At 44.1% G+C, this 16894-nt stretch overlaps 1 protein-coding gene across 1 annotated transcript in view; it reads right to left on the minus strand.

Annotated features, from left to right (window-relative positions):
- The window catches only part of ALPK3 (alpha kinase 3), a 46685-nt gene that overhangs the window by 23637 nt on the left and 6154 nt on the right, over positions 1–16894 (minus strand). The window contains exons 2-4 of the mRNA XM_044660162.1: positions 14744–14782; positions 9065–9186; positions 1084–1201 (exon numbers count right to left, since the gene is read on the minus strand). Of these exons, the coding sequence (XP_044516097.1) occupies positions 1084–1201; positions 9065–9186; positions 14744–14782 (279 nt within the window). The remainder of the gene's footprint in view (positions 1–1083; positions 1202–9064; positions 9187–14743; positions 14783–16894) is intronic.

The following is a 16894-nucleotide window of genomic DNA, read 5'->3' on the forward strand; positions in this document are numbered from 1 at the left end:
GAAGGGAGGAAGGAAGGAAGGAAGGAAGGAAGGGAGGGAGGAAGGAAAGGAAGGGAGGAAGGAAGGAAGGAAGGAAGGAAGGAAGGAAGGAAGGAAGGAAGGAAAGAAGGAAGGAATGGAGGGAAAGAAAGGAAGGAAAATAGTGGTAAGCTAGAGTGCTTCCAAAGCAACAAGGGTTCATCAAGACCATGCTGGTTGAAGGAACTAGGAATTGCTAGCCTTAAGAAAAGAAGACTAAGGGGGAATATACCCATTACCTTCAAGTATTCGAAGTGTTATTTTCCTACAAAAATTAGACTTATTCTGCTTGGTCTCAGAGAGAAAAACTAGAAATGGTGAGTAGAAGTTGCAGAAAGGCAGTTCAGGTTTGATAGAAGGAAAAAGGTCCTTACAGTTACAATGATCCCCCAAAATGCAATGGAATGTCTCAGCAAGAAGTGAGTTCCTTCTCCATCTATCCAGCAAAGGCTGGATGATCACTTGTTAGGAACACTGTAAAGGGAATTCTTGGTCAAGTACAGACTGAGCTATATATAACCCCTGAAATGCTCTTCCAACTATGAGATTCTGTGAAATCATATAATCTCCCTGGATCTCAGTTTCCTCATCTGTAAAATGAGAGGGTTAGACCAGATGGTCTTTAAGACCCCTTAAATCTAAATCCTATGAATCTTTGTTCTGGGAACTAGGATAAGTGGGAAAGAATTAGTCTTAGCACCAAAACAGTCAGGATTCTTGACTCCCAAGCAGAGATGGATCCAGGCCAAATAAATGGTACTGTCTAGTGGGTTGCCTCTCCTGTTGCTTTGAATAGTCAATCTTCTCTTTCCTACAGGTTGGAGGAGCCCCAAGAGAATTGCCTTCAAGAGGATGAAGGTATAGTAAGACTTCTTAGTCCTTCCCCACCCCATTCTCCCCTGAAAAGGGCATGGCTTCCTCCAACCTCCAAGGGGCTCAAATATCACTTAGAATGTCCCCTTTGGTGACACAAAGCCACCTCCTGACATTTCACACCAACATAAATGCTTTTACTTCCCCACATCTGTGAAGAGAATTGCCCACACACTCTCACCCCCAACTCACTTGTACAACTGCAGGGTGTGCCGACTTCCCTGCTGAGAAATCTCATACTTTGGCAGGCCACAGTAACGGTCCAGCTCCTCATCATCCTTGTACCAGGTCACCTCGGGCTCTGGGTATCCTGGGGAGGAAGTGGGACACTTGTAGGAAACGTGATTCCAACTCATCTTGGAGCAAGGAAGAGGCCCCCCCCCAAAGATACCCTCAATCACTTGCACAGGCTGCCTGCTGAAGGGCTACTGGACCATGTTGTTGTTTAAAAGCTCCTAAGGCAGAAAGTGAGGGTTGAGGGACTTTAATAATAGAAGTAATTAATGTTTTATTTAGCACTTTAAGGTTTCTGAAGTGCTTTACAAATATTTTCTCATATACTTCACAACAACCCTGAGAGGTAGGGTGCTATTATTATTACCATTTTATTGATGAGGAAACTGAGACAAACAGAGGTCAAAACACTTCCCCAGAGTCACAAAGGTAGGATCTGAGGCAGGATTTGAACTCTGATCTTCCAAAAACACCTAGATGCCTCTAAAAAGGAAATTCCTAGACTCCCTGGGCTCTGACCACCAAGTCTTTTCCCTCAGCATGCGAATATGCTATAAACTGGCAAGAGTGGAGTGAGACCATCCTAGAATCACAGGAAAGGAGAGAGACCTTAGAGGTCTTCAGGTCTGATCCTCTCATTTTGTAGATGGAGAAACTGAGGCACAGAAGAATAAAGGGATCTATCCAAGATTTTAGAACAGGTCAGTGGATTCACTATGTCTCCTGACTCCCAGTTTAGTATCCTTCTGTCCACACTATTCTGTCTAACCATAGAACCACAGAACTGAGTGACCAAATAATTTTACAGATGAGGAAACTAAGGCCCAAGAAGGTTTGATTCAGTTTTTTAAGTGACTTGTCCAATATTCCATTACAAATTAGTTCTCTATTCCTTTCTCCCAGGCTGGGAGTACAGTAGCCCCAATCCCATCACTGATCATGGTAGCAGGGTGTTTTTGATCTTGGATGACTGCCTTTCCTTAAGCAACCTGCTCTTTCCTCCATTGCCAGGGTCTCCTCAGATGAATATTAAACTTGATGCAGATGCCCAAAAGTCAGAGCCCACTGCAGCTGGGAACTCCCATACTCAAAAGCCCCACCAGCCTCAGCCTCAGCTACGCAGGATTACAGGTGTGTGCCACCAAGCCTGGATAGTTCTACATTCCCAAAATCTAATCGTTCCCCCTGTTTGGGTGCTGGCTCCAACTCAGAGGTCCAGGTCTTGCTCCATCATTACCTTCCACCTCCAGTGACTACATCACACTCCCTACCCAAGGGCATCTTATTAGAGGTCATAAACCTTAATGTACTCATTTCTTAGACAAATATTTATCTAACACTCATCTGCGCCTTCGCACTGGGTCTGGCACACAGTAGGTACTTTATGAATAGGTTCTGGGGAAATAAAAAAAAAGAATAGATAAATTCCACATCTGCCCTGAAAAGGCTTACAATATGTTAAGGCAGAGAAGACACATAGTGAAATCACTGAATTACATAGCAGCACCAACAAATGTCATGAGATCTATAAGCAAGGTTCTCTCTTGGTTTGGAGGAAAGGTTTCCAGCTTCGGGGTGGAGGGGCAGGGGATCATGTCGAATCAGGGCAAATTTCCGAAAGGAGATGGCATTTAAAGCAATACTTTAAAGATGGGTGGAATGTCAATAGGCTGAGATGAGGAAGACGGCACGCCAGATGGAGGGAACACCATGAACAAAAGGTGCAGAGGTGAGGCAAGAAGCATAAAGCATGTTCTGGGGACTCAAGCTTGGCATCTCGTGGGCACCTGATAAAGGTCAAGTTAAATGGACTACAGGATAGCAAGTTGCCGATACTGCCCTGGGGAACATCTAGGACAGGAATGGGAGATAAAAATGGATCTAGAGCAAGGCTGGGCACTCTCCCCATACAACCCCAGCCGTAAAGTGAGCCCCATGTTTCCACTGAGCTAAAAGCCCCCGGTTACATCACTGCATCTGTGTGCATCCGATGAATGCCAGGGACCACAAAGTGTCCTCAGCCATCCTGTGGAATGATCTCACCACTGTGAGGGGCTGGTTTATTGCCTCCTTGTCCCATGATGTGCCTCCCAACCTTAATTCCCACAGGGATCAGCTGAGTATAGACTGACAGCTGGAGGAAGCTCTTGGGAGCAGGAAGTTTGGGGAACTTAGAACCTGCCAGTCTCAAAGCTTCAATACCATCCTGGGGTGCTTATGCAAACAGACAGAGAAAGGTCAGCGGCTCAGCTGCAAAACAACTCAAGGACTTGAGGAAATGTTCTCTCAGAAGGAAATTTGACTTAATCACTAAGTTATTTTCAACTCTGCCAAGGAAGACATACACTCCCCCAAAATACAGATTCATTTAGCTGTGCCCACATGGGCACTCATCCCCCATGGAGCAGAGCAGCCTCCCAGTGGCACAGACTCGCTCATCTCCCCCGACATGAACCCTTGGCTTAGGGCGGACGTGATGTCTTCAGATTTCTGAAGGGCTGCCTTATGGAAAAGAGATTAGACTTGGTTTGTTTTGCTCCATTCAGGTAGTCAATAAATGTTTCTTAAGCACCTACTATTTGACAGGCACTGTGCTAGGCGCTTAGTGGATAGGGCACTTGGCCTGGAGTCAGGAAGACTCATATTTCTGTGTTCAAATCTGACCTCAGACATTTATGAGCTGGGTGAGCCTGAGCTAGTCGCTTAACCCTGTTGGCCTCTGTTTCCTCATCTGTAAAGTGGGCTGGAGAAGGAAAAGGGAAACCCCTCCAGTATCTTTGCTTAGAAAACCCCAAATGGGGTCATGAAGAGTCAGAGACAACTGAAACAATATTAGGGATGCAAAGAAAGGTAAAAAGACAATCCCTGCCCTTGAGGAGTTCACTATCTAATGGGGAGACAACATGCAAATAGTTGTGCCCAAACGAGCTACATACAAGATAAAATGGAAATAATTAACAGAGGGAAGGCATTAGAATTGACCAGAAAAGGTTTCCAGCAAAAGGTAAGATTAAAGTTGGGATCAACCCATTAATGAACATCTATTATAATGAACCAAGCACTGATCTAGGTTACCCAGGATACAAAGACACAAACAAAATAGCTCCCACCTTCCAGGAATTTGTATTCTTTTCTTTTTTTAAACTCTTACCTTCTGTCTTAGAATCAATACAGTTCCAAAGTAGAATAGTGCTATGGGTTAGGCAACTGAGGTTAAATGACTTGCCCATGGTCATATAGCTAGGAAGTACCTGGAGCCAAATTTGAACTCACAGCCTCCCATCTCTATCCACTGAGGTACTCTAGCTACTTCTAAGAAATTGTTTTTTAACCCTTACCTTCTATCTTAGTATCAGTTCTAAGACAGAAGAGCAGTAAGGGCTAGGCAACTGGAGTTAAGTGACTTGCCCAAAGTCACACAGCTAGGCAATATCTGAAGCCATATTTGAATCCAGGTCCTACTGACTCCAGGCTTGATTACCCTATCTGCTGAGCTATCTAAGAACTTGCCTACAATAACTTGTCTTCTTTTTTTAATCATTTATTTATCAATTGATTTAGAATATTTTTCCATGGTTACATGATACATTTTCTCTCCCTCCCCTTTTCTCTCCTCCCTCCCAGAGCTAACAAGCAATTCCACTGGGTTATACATGTATTATCACTCAAACCCTATTTCCATATTATTCATTTTTGTAATATTTTTTAAAAACCAAAAATTTGGCATTTTTTTTATCTTTTAAAAACAAAACCCCCAATCATATACTCACAGAACCACATGATAGGCCACATGTTTTTCTTCTGCATTTCTACTCCCACGAGCAATTTGTATTCTTAACAGGGGAGGGCAAGTGTGGAGGCAATGATGGAATCTTACAGGAAAGAAAATTTGGGCTCAACACAAGGAAGATTCGCTAATAACTAGCGGTGTCTGATAATGAAAATGGCTATTTCATAAGGTAGTGAGCTCCCTGGCACAGAGAATACTCAAGCAGAGGTTAGAAGACTACCTGCCAGAGATGTTAGAAAGAAGACTCCCAAAGAGAGCAGGAGATTGGACTAGATGACTTCTAAAGTACTTGTTACTCAAATTCTAGGACTCTTGCCTCATAGATGGGCAATACCCATTCTAGGGATACATTCACACATATTGGAGCAGAAGAAAGTGGCAAATAGTAGCTGAGATCCAGCTTTGCCTTGGCCATCCTCAGTTAGAACACCCTCAAAGGACCGGGGCTGATGGAAGGCCATAGAGATTCAAGTCTACACCTGCTCTAGGATGAGCCTGGAGTCTTGTTTGATACAGGACCATCTCAAGTGAAGACTTAAGAAAGACCTTCTGGAACTCTCTAGTTTTCCCCAGCCTGCTCCAGAACAGATTGAACTTCCAGGCTTTTCTTGACCTCTGTTTCATATTGCTAAGTGGCCTCCCCCAGGCCTAGCAATAGAATATGGCAGCATGTTAGGATTAGTTTTGATGGGGTCCCCAAACTATTCCAGGAGGATCCCAAAGATCAAAATATCATGAGTTTTGGTCAAATAAACAGGAAAGGGAGTGTAAGCCTCAGGAAGCCTCAACAACAGTGACCTCGATTCGCCAAATGAGGCCAGTGCTCAGGATAATGAAAGAAATCATGTTGGAAATAAGTTGTGTCCTTCCTGTAAGCTCCTGTGGCTATAGCACTCACTGTACCATTACTGTGACTAGATGGATCCAAGAAATGTCATTTTTGTGCCATAGGTCTCCTAGAAGGGACCTATGCAACCTGACTTTTCATTCAATAAAGATCTGTGTGCTGTGGACAGTTAAGTTTTCTGGCATCAAAAATATTTGCAGGGGGGAAAGCGCCAGACCTGGAGTCAGGAGGACCTGGGTTCAAATGTGTCCTCAGACACTTCATAGCTGTAGGGACAAATCTTTTAACCCATTTGCCTAGTCCTCACTGCACTTCTGCTTTAGAACTGATACTTAATATTGATTCTAGGATGGAAAGTAAGGATTTTTAAAAAATACATTTGCAGGCATAAAAAGTAACATTTACCTCCTTGTTATCTCCCCTTTCCTTCTTCCTTATTCATGGAATCCATTAGAAAACTATTTTGCAGACTTATAAGAAAGAAAACTAGCCACATTCAGAGGAAGAACTGTGGGAGGAGAAACACAGGAGAAAAACAACTGCTTGAACATGGGCTGTTGGGGATATTATTGGGGATGTAGAAACTAAACGATAACTCTAGTCCAACTATCAATTGATTAATGATACATGTAAAACCCAGTGGAATTGTGCGTCGGCTAAGGGGGGGAATTAGGGGGGTTTGGGGGAGAGGGAAAGAGCATGAAACATGTAACCATGGGAAAATATTCAAAAGAAAAAGAAAAAAACTATTTTGCAGCAAAACTCTTTCTATACATAATCTCATAGCACAATGTTTCCACCCCTCTGGGGATGAGCAGGAGAGTCCAGACCAGATCTGGCTGGATGGATATCCAGGGCTATGATTCTCAAAACCTGACTGATGATGCTCAGTCCTTCCCACGAGCTAAGGCTGTCTACTCAAACAAGAGGCTCCCCTAAGGAGGATGGACCAGGGACAGCCTCTCCTTTTGAAACCGCATCTGACTTCTGCGCAGATTTCTTTCTAGCTCTATGTTCAGCTCTGCGTGGTGCCTGCCCGGTTAGGAAAGTGAGATTCCAGTGGGCAGAAGGGCCTGAATCTTATGTTGTACAATCTTCACTGATACACATAATATTCTCTTAGGCAACAACAAGCTCCAGTGACCAAAGGACAGTGGTCAGCTCTCTAGAGTCCTGTTCAGGATGAAATGTTCCAGGTCCCAACATGCATTTCTCTCCTGCCTGTCCAGACTCTCCTCCATCAAAGAGGTCAATCCTACTCCATCTGCGGGCTTGATAGGGGAAGGGGGCTTTCCCTGGGTCTGAACTCTGAATTAATAATCTACGATAAATCATCTGAGCTCATTTACATTCCAGACAAATTGGACTACTAGCCATTCTCCTTCTTTAACACTCCATCTCTGGTCTCTATTCATTGGTATAAACCATTTCCCACTCCTATAACTCACTCCCACTCATCTCTGCCTTCTCAGAAACTGTCTCTCAAGGTCCAGCTCAAGTGTACGTCTTCTGCTAAGCCTCCCTTGGCTTCTTCCTTATCTCAGTGACAAACATTCTATCCCTGCCCATTTCTTCATCCTCTATTTATTTGTGTATTTGTGGTTTAGTCACTTTTTAGTCATGCCTGCCTTTTCACGACCCCACTTGGGGTTTTCTCAGCAAAGATACTGGAGTGGTTTGCCATTTCTTTCTCCAGTTCATTTTACAGATGAGGAAACTGAGGCAAACAAGACACATAATAGTATCTGAGGCTGGATTTGAACTCAGAAAGAAGACTATCTAGCTGCCCTTATTTATGTACATTTTGTATATAATAGGATATTCCTGAGGGCAGGAACTGTTTCATTTTTGTTTCCATAGCCTTTGAGCCGAGCACTCAAGCACAGTGCCTTGTCCTTGTGTTTCCTGAATCTGATGGAGTCTAGGTTTCCATTGACCTAATTGTGGAATCTTAACAGCCAAGAGACCTCCATACCACCCTGATACTTCCAGTGGAGAATGCTGAATATATGCTGGACTTCCTCTGTAAAGCTAGGAGTAAATACACACACACACACACACACACACACACACACACACACACACACACACTGAACCAACCACCACCTCTACAAAAACAGCTGATAATTGTTAACAAGCATACCAGGACACAGGCATTTGGGCACAGGTGCTCCCACACAGACACAGGCACAGAACGGGCTAGCCTTGAGCCCAGGGGGAGTAGGCACCACCTCTGTAGCATGATTTCAGGAATCCCAGAGAACACTGCTTTACTCTGCAAATACTTCTCCCACTGGCTTCCTAATGTTTGAAATTCCACCGTTAGAAACTCATTCCTTTGGCTTAAGACTTATTCAAATGTAAATACCAGTCAGAGAGAGATGACTGTGTGGTGTAGCCGGAAAGCACTAGACTTGGAGTCAAGAATTAATTGGATTTAAATTGGGTCTCCAAGGTTACTCGTGTGATGTGCCATGATCTCCCTGAGATTCAGTTTCCTCAAGTATAAAATGCAGTGAATATTACCTGTATTACTTATCTCAAATAGGTTGATTCAAGGATTAAATGAGATAATGGATATAGAGTACTTTGGAAACCTTGAGGTGTTACATAAATATAAGCTGTTGTTGTTATTAAAATTAACAACATACTAAGCTCCAGCTGCCCCGTTTGTAAAATGAATGACTTAGAGTAGGATGATCTTTCCAAGCTCCCTTCCAGTTCTCCCATCCTATAATAGTTTGGGAAATAATGTGAAATAGGAGAACGGGCAATGGGTTGTGGGCTCAGAAGACTCAAGTTTAAGCCCTGGCTCTGTCACTTATTAGCTATGTCACTCGTTTTTCTAAAAGTCCGTTTCCTTATCTGTAAAATGGGTATAATCATACCTGCCCTGACTCACAAGGTTACTGAGAAAGTCAAATGTGAAGTATGTGGAAAAGTATGTGAAAGGACTCATCTCCCAAGATTGCCATAAAAATGTACACTTGCATTGTTATTGTAGTTCTCCCATCCTCTCCTGCTTGAGGACAGGCTTACAAAGAAGGGAAAGACTGCTGGGGTCCTGGACTCTAAAGGGAAATGAGGAGGGTACACCATGAAGGAGAAGAAAAGGCAAAAGGAGAGAGGACACAGCTGGAGCCACCAGTGAAAGCAGACTTCCCAATTCTGGCAAGGACTAGACAAGAGAGAAGACACATGCATCTCCCTGTTCCCCATCCCCACTGGTCACATTAGCCCTCATCCCTAGCCTGAAGTCTCTAGCGATCAGCACAAGATGGCCCCAGAAGAGGCATCCTTACCTGTGACAACACAAGTGAACCTGGCATCGCAGTCTTCAGACACAGCCCTGGACTTGAGGGTGGTCTCAAACAAGGGCTGCGTCTCCTCCGTCAGCTGGGCAATAATGGAGCAGAAGGTGCTCCTGGGAAGGCAAAGAAATCATCAGAGCAGCTCCTCCCTCCTCGCCCCAAGAAAGCATGTCCCCCCCTACCTACAAGCTGGCATGTGAAAAGGGCCCCTACAGATTGCATCCCTGCTCCTGTGGCATTCCTGCCCAACACACCCTGCCGGACACCGTGCCTCTGAGAGTGTCAGATGCCCTGGAAGCTGGCTCAGCTCCTGGCTGGCCATCAGATGCTTTCTAAAGGGTTATTCTGCACTCTACAACCTTCTGGCAGAGAGCCAGGAGGTCCAAGAAATCTGGCCCTTTGGGGGCTGCCAGCCTCAGGCTATTCTCTCCACCCCCACCCCCAGACTGATGGTCTTCAGTTCATCCTCTTGCTGCAGCCTCCAAAGATGAACACGGTCCAGGGAAGCTCATGCAAGACACATACATCAATATCAGGCAGTCCTCGGAGGTGGACCTCCTCCTTCCCCTCCAATGTTCCATCTCTAGCCCCCCAGTCCACAAAAGGTGTAGATGCAGGGGGTGGAGGGGGTGGGAGCTCCCACTTTCCAAAACAGAGCAGCTTCTGGACCTCAAGGCATTGCCCCTGGGAGACAGCCAGGCAAAGCAGGCTCCCTTGGGGTGGCCATTCTCTTAACTTAACAGCATCTCGGGGAGACTTGGCTTTCTCGGTCTCTACCTCCTGCCTATTGCAAATAGGACAAAAGTCTTCAATTTATGAGGCTGTCCTGGCTTCAAAACAATCCCTTGTCAGACCACTAGCCCTAGATGGGGGTCTGGAAAAGATGGTCACCATATCTACAAACCACCTTACGGGGAAGGTCACCTCACACCCTTCTTGGGAGGATCCTCAGAAAGGTTCCAGCTTTTGCTGCAACTGAGCCACCATCTTGCATCCGCCCCTCCTGCCCTTCTTGGGACACTGATGCTGTTTACCAGCTCTCAGGCTGGCTCCAGAAGCCCTTGCCTTTGGGGGCAATAGCCACTCAGGCGGAGGAGAGAGCAAATCTGCCAAGCAGCAAGGCTAGAGGGCCCCACATTTGGACAGCAAGCAGAATATTTATTCGTTCCCCTGGAGAAGCAGCATCCAGAAGAGAGATTTATTTTAATTGCTTTTGAGCCCAGGCAGGGCCACAAAACTGGGGTGGGAATCCAATTCGACAAATATTTACTAAGCCAGAGGATATACAAATCCCTTCTGGAGCTTACAAGTCTATGTAATTGCAGATAATTGATTCCCACTGAATTCTCTGGGGCTCGGTACCACCCATCCAAAACATAAACAGGGCCTGAAACTCAAGGGAGTACTAGGACTGTGAAGTCGCCTTCTGCTTGGAAGCTGGGAGTTTCCAGAAAGAGACTTCCTCCCCCTTCAAAAGATGACAACTGTGGAGAGTTCTGTAGCCTCTCTGTGCAAATCCAAAGGCATTTACCCACACCACGAGGAACCAAGGGCAGAGTTTCCCCTCCTTTCTGTGCAGCTCCACAGACCCAGGATTCACAGATGAACAACCAAGTGCATTCCCACTCGTGAAGCACACCCACACACCAGTGATGCGATCTGCACACGCTGTGCCTCACCCCTCTGCCCCCACTACCTCTTCTTGCTAAGTACAGGGATGGCCCCAGGGAAGCAAAGGGAACAGAAATGGGGGTGATGAGCCACTCAGAGTGACTTATCCTCGGGGAAGAAATTCTTAGGCAGGGGAGACTGGGGGCCTGGGGAAAGTCTGCCTGTTCACATGGCCACCTCTCTAGGGGAAATGGAGGGATAGTTATGGAAGAGGACACAACAAGACATACGTATCCATCCATGTCTTATTAGGAATGTAGGAATATCTTGGGTACATTCTCAAGGCCACGGTAGATTTGGGTTTACTGCCACCAAAAAGAAAGAAGAAAATGGCAACACTCTGGAAGAATCTTTATGGGGAAAAATCAAGACTTCTGAATTCACAGCTAGGTAGGGCCTCAGGTTTAGCCCTGATTTCTCCCCAGAGATGCAAATACCAGGAAAAGAGCACATAGGAACCTTTCCCAAAGAGAATTTTTATTTATATAAATATAATATAAATATTTAATTTCTTATTATATATTACATATAATAATGTCTAATATGTTATATTATAAATAATAATTAATATGGTGTACTCATATTAATTTATTATTATAACTTAATTACAAATCAATATCAGTGAAATAAATAGTAAAATATTTATAATAGCCAAGGGAGATTTTCATGTTCACAGTTCTCCACGCTTCAGACTGAATAAAAGTACAAGTTATATGCAGGTCCTATATCTCCTCAAACTTCTTCCAAATCTCATTCTCAATAAGCCCTTCTGGCCTCCATAATCTTCTTCTTCTCTTTCTCCATAGCCATTTAAATATGGGATGCTCTTGGGCAAGTGAATAACTAAAGTTAGGCAACCTGTGCTTTGTTCCAGGATACCAGCAGCACCCACAGTCCTTTGGTAATATAGGAACAATTAGTACCTAGCTGGCAAAAATCATTAGTACAGATAGTGCTGGAGTGAGCTCCTCTCTCCACACACAACCCCACTGCCCTCCTCCACTCATCCTAACTCAACTTTGTGCCACTTTTCTTGGATACAGTTTCTAGTGTTTGCCCCAGGAGCAAAAATCTCTAGAAATCATTCTAGGTGGGATCCACGATGACCTCCTACAGCCAGAAAATGCTCACCTCCATAAAATATTCTTATTCATTTCCCCAACCTGTCTACCACCATAAAATGAGGAGGGGGGTTAAACAGATTGATTCTGTCCTAAATAAATGAAGACAAGTGGATTCCATGTCTGCTATAAAAAGAGGAACCGAGTTGGGCAGTTCCATGACCTCATCAAAAGCTCAACCCTAATACTCAGACCCTTCATTCCATTATAACCCTGATTCATACCTTAAATGTCATCTTCACTCTAAGTCTCAGCGTAATCTTTTGAAATTAGAAGTATTCAGTTAAGTTGGAGGAAGATTTCTCAGCTATGAATAAAAAGGATTGAGAGGAACCCAGTACCTGTGATTGCATTTATATAGGGAATTTCCAGGTGAGGTAACTCCTTCTACCAATCCAAGTTGACATCTTCTCTGCAACTTGGAAATCTGGCCAAAGTATCTAGAGGTTAAGTGACTTATAGAAGGTCACTTAGCCAGAATTTATCAGAGGTAGGATTCTAACTCAGATCTTCCTGGCTTTGAGGCTATCTCTCTAATCACTACATAAAACTCCTTCTTCAGGAAGGTTGAATAGAAAGAGAGAGACTTTAGGATTTCAAAGATAATTGAGAGATAGTATGGCACAATGGACTGAGTTGACCACAAGGTCAGGAGGGAGACCTTTGTTCAAGTCTCTCTTCTGGCATATATTGACCCTGGGTAAGTCCCTTAGTTTCTCTCAGTGCCCTGAGATAATCCTCAAAGGCTCCAAGTTGAAAAGGAATTGCAAAATTGAATTTGTAAAGGGAGCTTCCATGCCCAGAGAAGTGTAGGTCTGAAAAAAATTAAAATCTATTCATGGCACCTAGGAGGGTGATTTACACACTCTAGGTACTTAGTGAATATATGTTGTTTTGAGTGCCTTTGTCCAAAGCATATTGGTTTGGCCTTCCAAACCTGGGGTCCAGGGATGGATGGGAGTGGGGGAGGAAAGGTTTAGACCAGTGATGGGCAAACTTTTTAAAGAGGGGGCCAAAGGAAAGGAAATGCTCATCTGTTAGTCTGTTTCTAAGGCAAATCTTTCCAAGTTTCATTGTATTGTATCCTACTCATTGTATCAGATTAGGAATAATGTCGTGGGCTGGATAGAACATTTCAGGGAGCTGCATCTGGCCCAGGGGCTGTAGTTTACCCATCACTGGTTTAGAGGATTAAAAAGTTAAAATGGAAAAATCAAAAGCAACTTGCTAGGTGGCACAATGGATAGAGAGCCAGGCGGTTCTAGGTTCAAATCTGGCCTCAGATACTTCTCAGCTGTATGTCTCTGGGCAAGTCACATAATCCCAATTGCATAGCCCTTATGGCTCTTCTGCCTTGGAACGGATACTTGTATCGATTCTAAGACAGAAGGCAAGGGTTAAAAAAAAAAAAAAGTAGATCAGCTTGAATGACCTATGGAACTTTTCCAGAAATCTGCATTTTTAATGGGGGGTGGGGTGGGAAGCCAGGGGTAAGGAAAGATCCGAGGCAAGATCTTGGACCAAATGTTATCACCCAGCTCCTTCAGGCTCTTTCCTCTCTGTTTCCAAAACTTTATTCTCACTCCAACAAAAGCACTCAGAAATAGTATCCATGCTCCATATCACCACCCATAGTAGGTCGCCTTACTAGCCTTAACTCGTAGTGAGTAACAACGTAAGGATGCCAACTGCCTCCCCACAGGCAGTAAAGCAAAAGTGAAGAAAATCTTTAAAACAAAAAGAAATTGAATCAGATTTTCTGGGGGTGTTCAAATGCAGGCCTTTTAGGGGTGTCGCTGATGAGGTCACATGATCATAACAGTAGTTTTTTGCAATGTTTGCAAAACACTTTGACAAACACTGTTCATTTTATACTCATGATGACCTTGGGAGGTAGGTGCTATTACCATCTCCACTTTACAAAGCAGCCCAAAGAGGTTAAGTGATCTGGCCAGGATCACACAGCGAGAGAGTTTCTGAGGTCAAATTTGAACTCAAGGCTTTCTGAATCCATGTCACTTCACCACTGAGATCAATTAAGAGCTAGGAAAAACCTTTGAGGACATTAAACCCAATCTCCTCATTTTAGAGATGAGGGAAAAATGAGGTCCAGGGAAGTGAAGTGACTTAAATGACAAGGAGGCAAGTGATAGATCTCAGATATGAATTCAGAGCTTGAAAAACCATGTAGAGTGCACCATGGTATGTTTTACAAGTCTTTTCTTATGTTAGCTGTCCAAAAGACTTTCTCTCATTCAGTAAAAAGACTCTGACCAGTTCTTCATAAATCTTCCAGTCTGGGATTGTAATCCAGAGGGAGAAGAAGACAGAGAAGATTCTCATCTCTGATCATACCAACCAGCTCAATCAGGTCAAGGAAAGAGATCTCAGACTTGGGAGAGAAGAGATGGTATTGAGGGAAGCAAAGGGAAGGAGTATAAAAAGATAGAACTAGGAGAACAAGTAGTTCCTTTTCAGCTATAAAAACCCAGGACAACAGGGGAAATAACTGGGCCATTTGGCTGGTGGTTCCCAATTTTCTTTCCAAGATTATCTCTAGAAGGAAATCTCCCTTCCCTTTAAAGGGCAGATAGATTGCTCCAACCATCATGAGGACTCATCTGTGGTTGGCCTGATCCTTGGTCTCTCCACCCCTTTAAAGTAAGTCATGCAAGGGCCAAATCTGGACCCTACGAGAAGAGCCAGGCTCATGTGAGTGCCCCATTCCACCCTATTCTCTTTCTTTCCCTCCCCAAGAATCCCTCCCTCCCCACCCCATGCAACCTGGTTAGTGTCCAAGCATTCACCCAGAGGCAACTCCAGTGCATAGGCCCAAGAAAAGGGGTGGTCAGAGAAATTTAATGCAATATGAGTTTACCTTCCAGAGCTGGGGTGAGACAACCGGTTGCTTGATAAGCTAAGCAGAAACAGCAAACAGAACCATTAGGCAGAAAAGCATAAAGAGGAGGTGAAGTCAACAACAGTGGAGAGTATTAATCACCTGCCATCTGGCACTGGACAGGCTTTCTATTAAAAGGGTCCAGCTGTCTTAGTCGGCTTGCTTGAGTTAGCAAGCAGCCCCATTGCCCGACAGCAACATCCCTGAAACCAAGAGCTCGTTAGCAGCAGAATCCAGGAAATGAGGTTAGGCAAGAATCCACTTAGGGGCCACCACTTGAGAAAGACATGTCCCTTTGGATCCCACCCACCACCCACCTTCCAGGGCTGTAAGAGATGTGCGAACACCCCATGTACGTCCTTGATGGATAGAGTGGAAGCCCTGCTCCATCTTCCCAAGATCCCAGCTAGGGAAGAAGCTCCCAACCAAAGACATACCTCCAAAGGAAAGCTCCCATGCCATTCCCTGAGAAAGAGGGGTCAGGCTGGCTTTGAGAACACCCACTATATTAACATGTTAAATGGTTAAAGAGAAGGCACAACACAAACCAGCTGGGAGGGTTGGAGAATAGGCAAAAATAAAAGCTGTTAATACAGCAGGAACCTAAAGATGCCCTGCTCCATCAAAGTAATCCATTGGATTCCTCCACCCTGGCGATTCTGGCTGGATGCCAGAATATTTCTCTCCTTCTCAACGAAGTCAAAGGAGAATTCAGGAAAGGTGAGAACTAGAAATAGATTAGGTCTTCAGATCACTCCTAAAGGTCAATGACTCACAGAGTTCTAAGGAAGAATAAAAGCATATGACCTTAGATCTTCTACTTCATTGAAAGGATGAATGCTCCCTGGTCAAAGTTCTCTCTACTACTATTATCTCATTACTTTTGCCCCCTCCATGTCCATTTGTCCTGTCCACAGAGAGACATATGTGCCCCATTTGTTCCCTATGTCAAGGATCATAGAGTTAGAACAGGAGAGGATCTTAGAAATCATCTACTCCAACCTCCTCACCTTGCAAATAAAGAAACTAAAATCCAGAAAGGCAAAGTGACTTGCACAAAATCCTATCACTTCTCAGTTCCTACATGACCTTGTTTCTACCCTTGCCTCCTCCCTCTCCAAAGCCTTTCACTTCTCTCCCTAACACCTTCTCTTCTGTCATCAAACATACATAGGTCTCCTTTACCTTAAAAATAATTTTTCCTTGATCTTGCTGGCTATTTCTCCCCTTTCTACTTACAAATTTCTCTAGAAGCAGTCTATACCAGCTGCCTCCAATTTCTCAACACTTGCCTACTATAAATTTGTCTTCTGTACTCCCCACCCAACCAGAACTGCCCTCTGGAAGGTCACAAACTACCTTCTAGATAAGGTATTTTTTGTCACACACACACATTCTCATACATATATTTATAGACACACTCACAGAAACTCTTTCTTCACTGGATTCCCTGATTCTACTCTATCCTGGTTTTCCCTCCTTCTCTTTAATTACTTATTTCTTCCTCTCACCTGCTTTCCCTCTTCCACACTCCAAGTATTCACCAAGGCCTCGTCCTCAGCTTTCTAATTTTCTTTATATTCACTCCCTTCGGCTATGATACATCAACTAGGAAGGTAATTCTCCCCATCTTCTATCTTATCCTGAGCCTCTCTTTCAAGCTCTAGGTCCATATCTCTAGGACAGCTCCACTTGTTGGTCCCATTATTGCCACAAATTCAAGTCTAAAGCTAAGTTCATCTTTCCCACAAAACTATCTCCTACTACTTCACATCTTTATGTTGGTTAATTCTTCCAGTCATCTTAAAGTTTTGTTGTTGTTCAGTCATTTCAGCTGTGTCTGACCCTTCGTGACTCCATTTGGGGTTTTCTTGACAAAGGTACTGAAGTGATTTGCTATTTCCTTCTCCTACTCATTTTACAGGTAAGGAATAAGATAAACAGGGTTATGTGACTTGCCCAGGGTCACATAGCTAGGAAGGGCCTGAGGCCAGATTTGAACACAGGAAGTCTTCCTGAGTCCAAGTCCAGAATTCTATCTAATAAACCACCTAGCTGCCACTTCCTAAAATTTTAATCATACTAAAAACCATGAATTCTTCCTTAACTCATCCTTTTCATTCATCACCT

Source organism: Gracilinanus agilis, chromosome 2, assembly GCF_016433145.1.
Source record: "Gracilinanus agilis isolate LMUSP501 chromosome 2, AgileGrace, whole genome shotgun sequence".
In the NCBI taxonomy this organism is placed as follows: Eukaryota; Metazoa; Chordata; class Mammalia; order Didelphimorphia; family Didelphidae; genus Gracilinanus; species Gracilinanus agilis.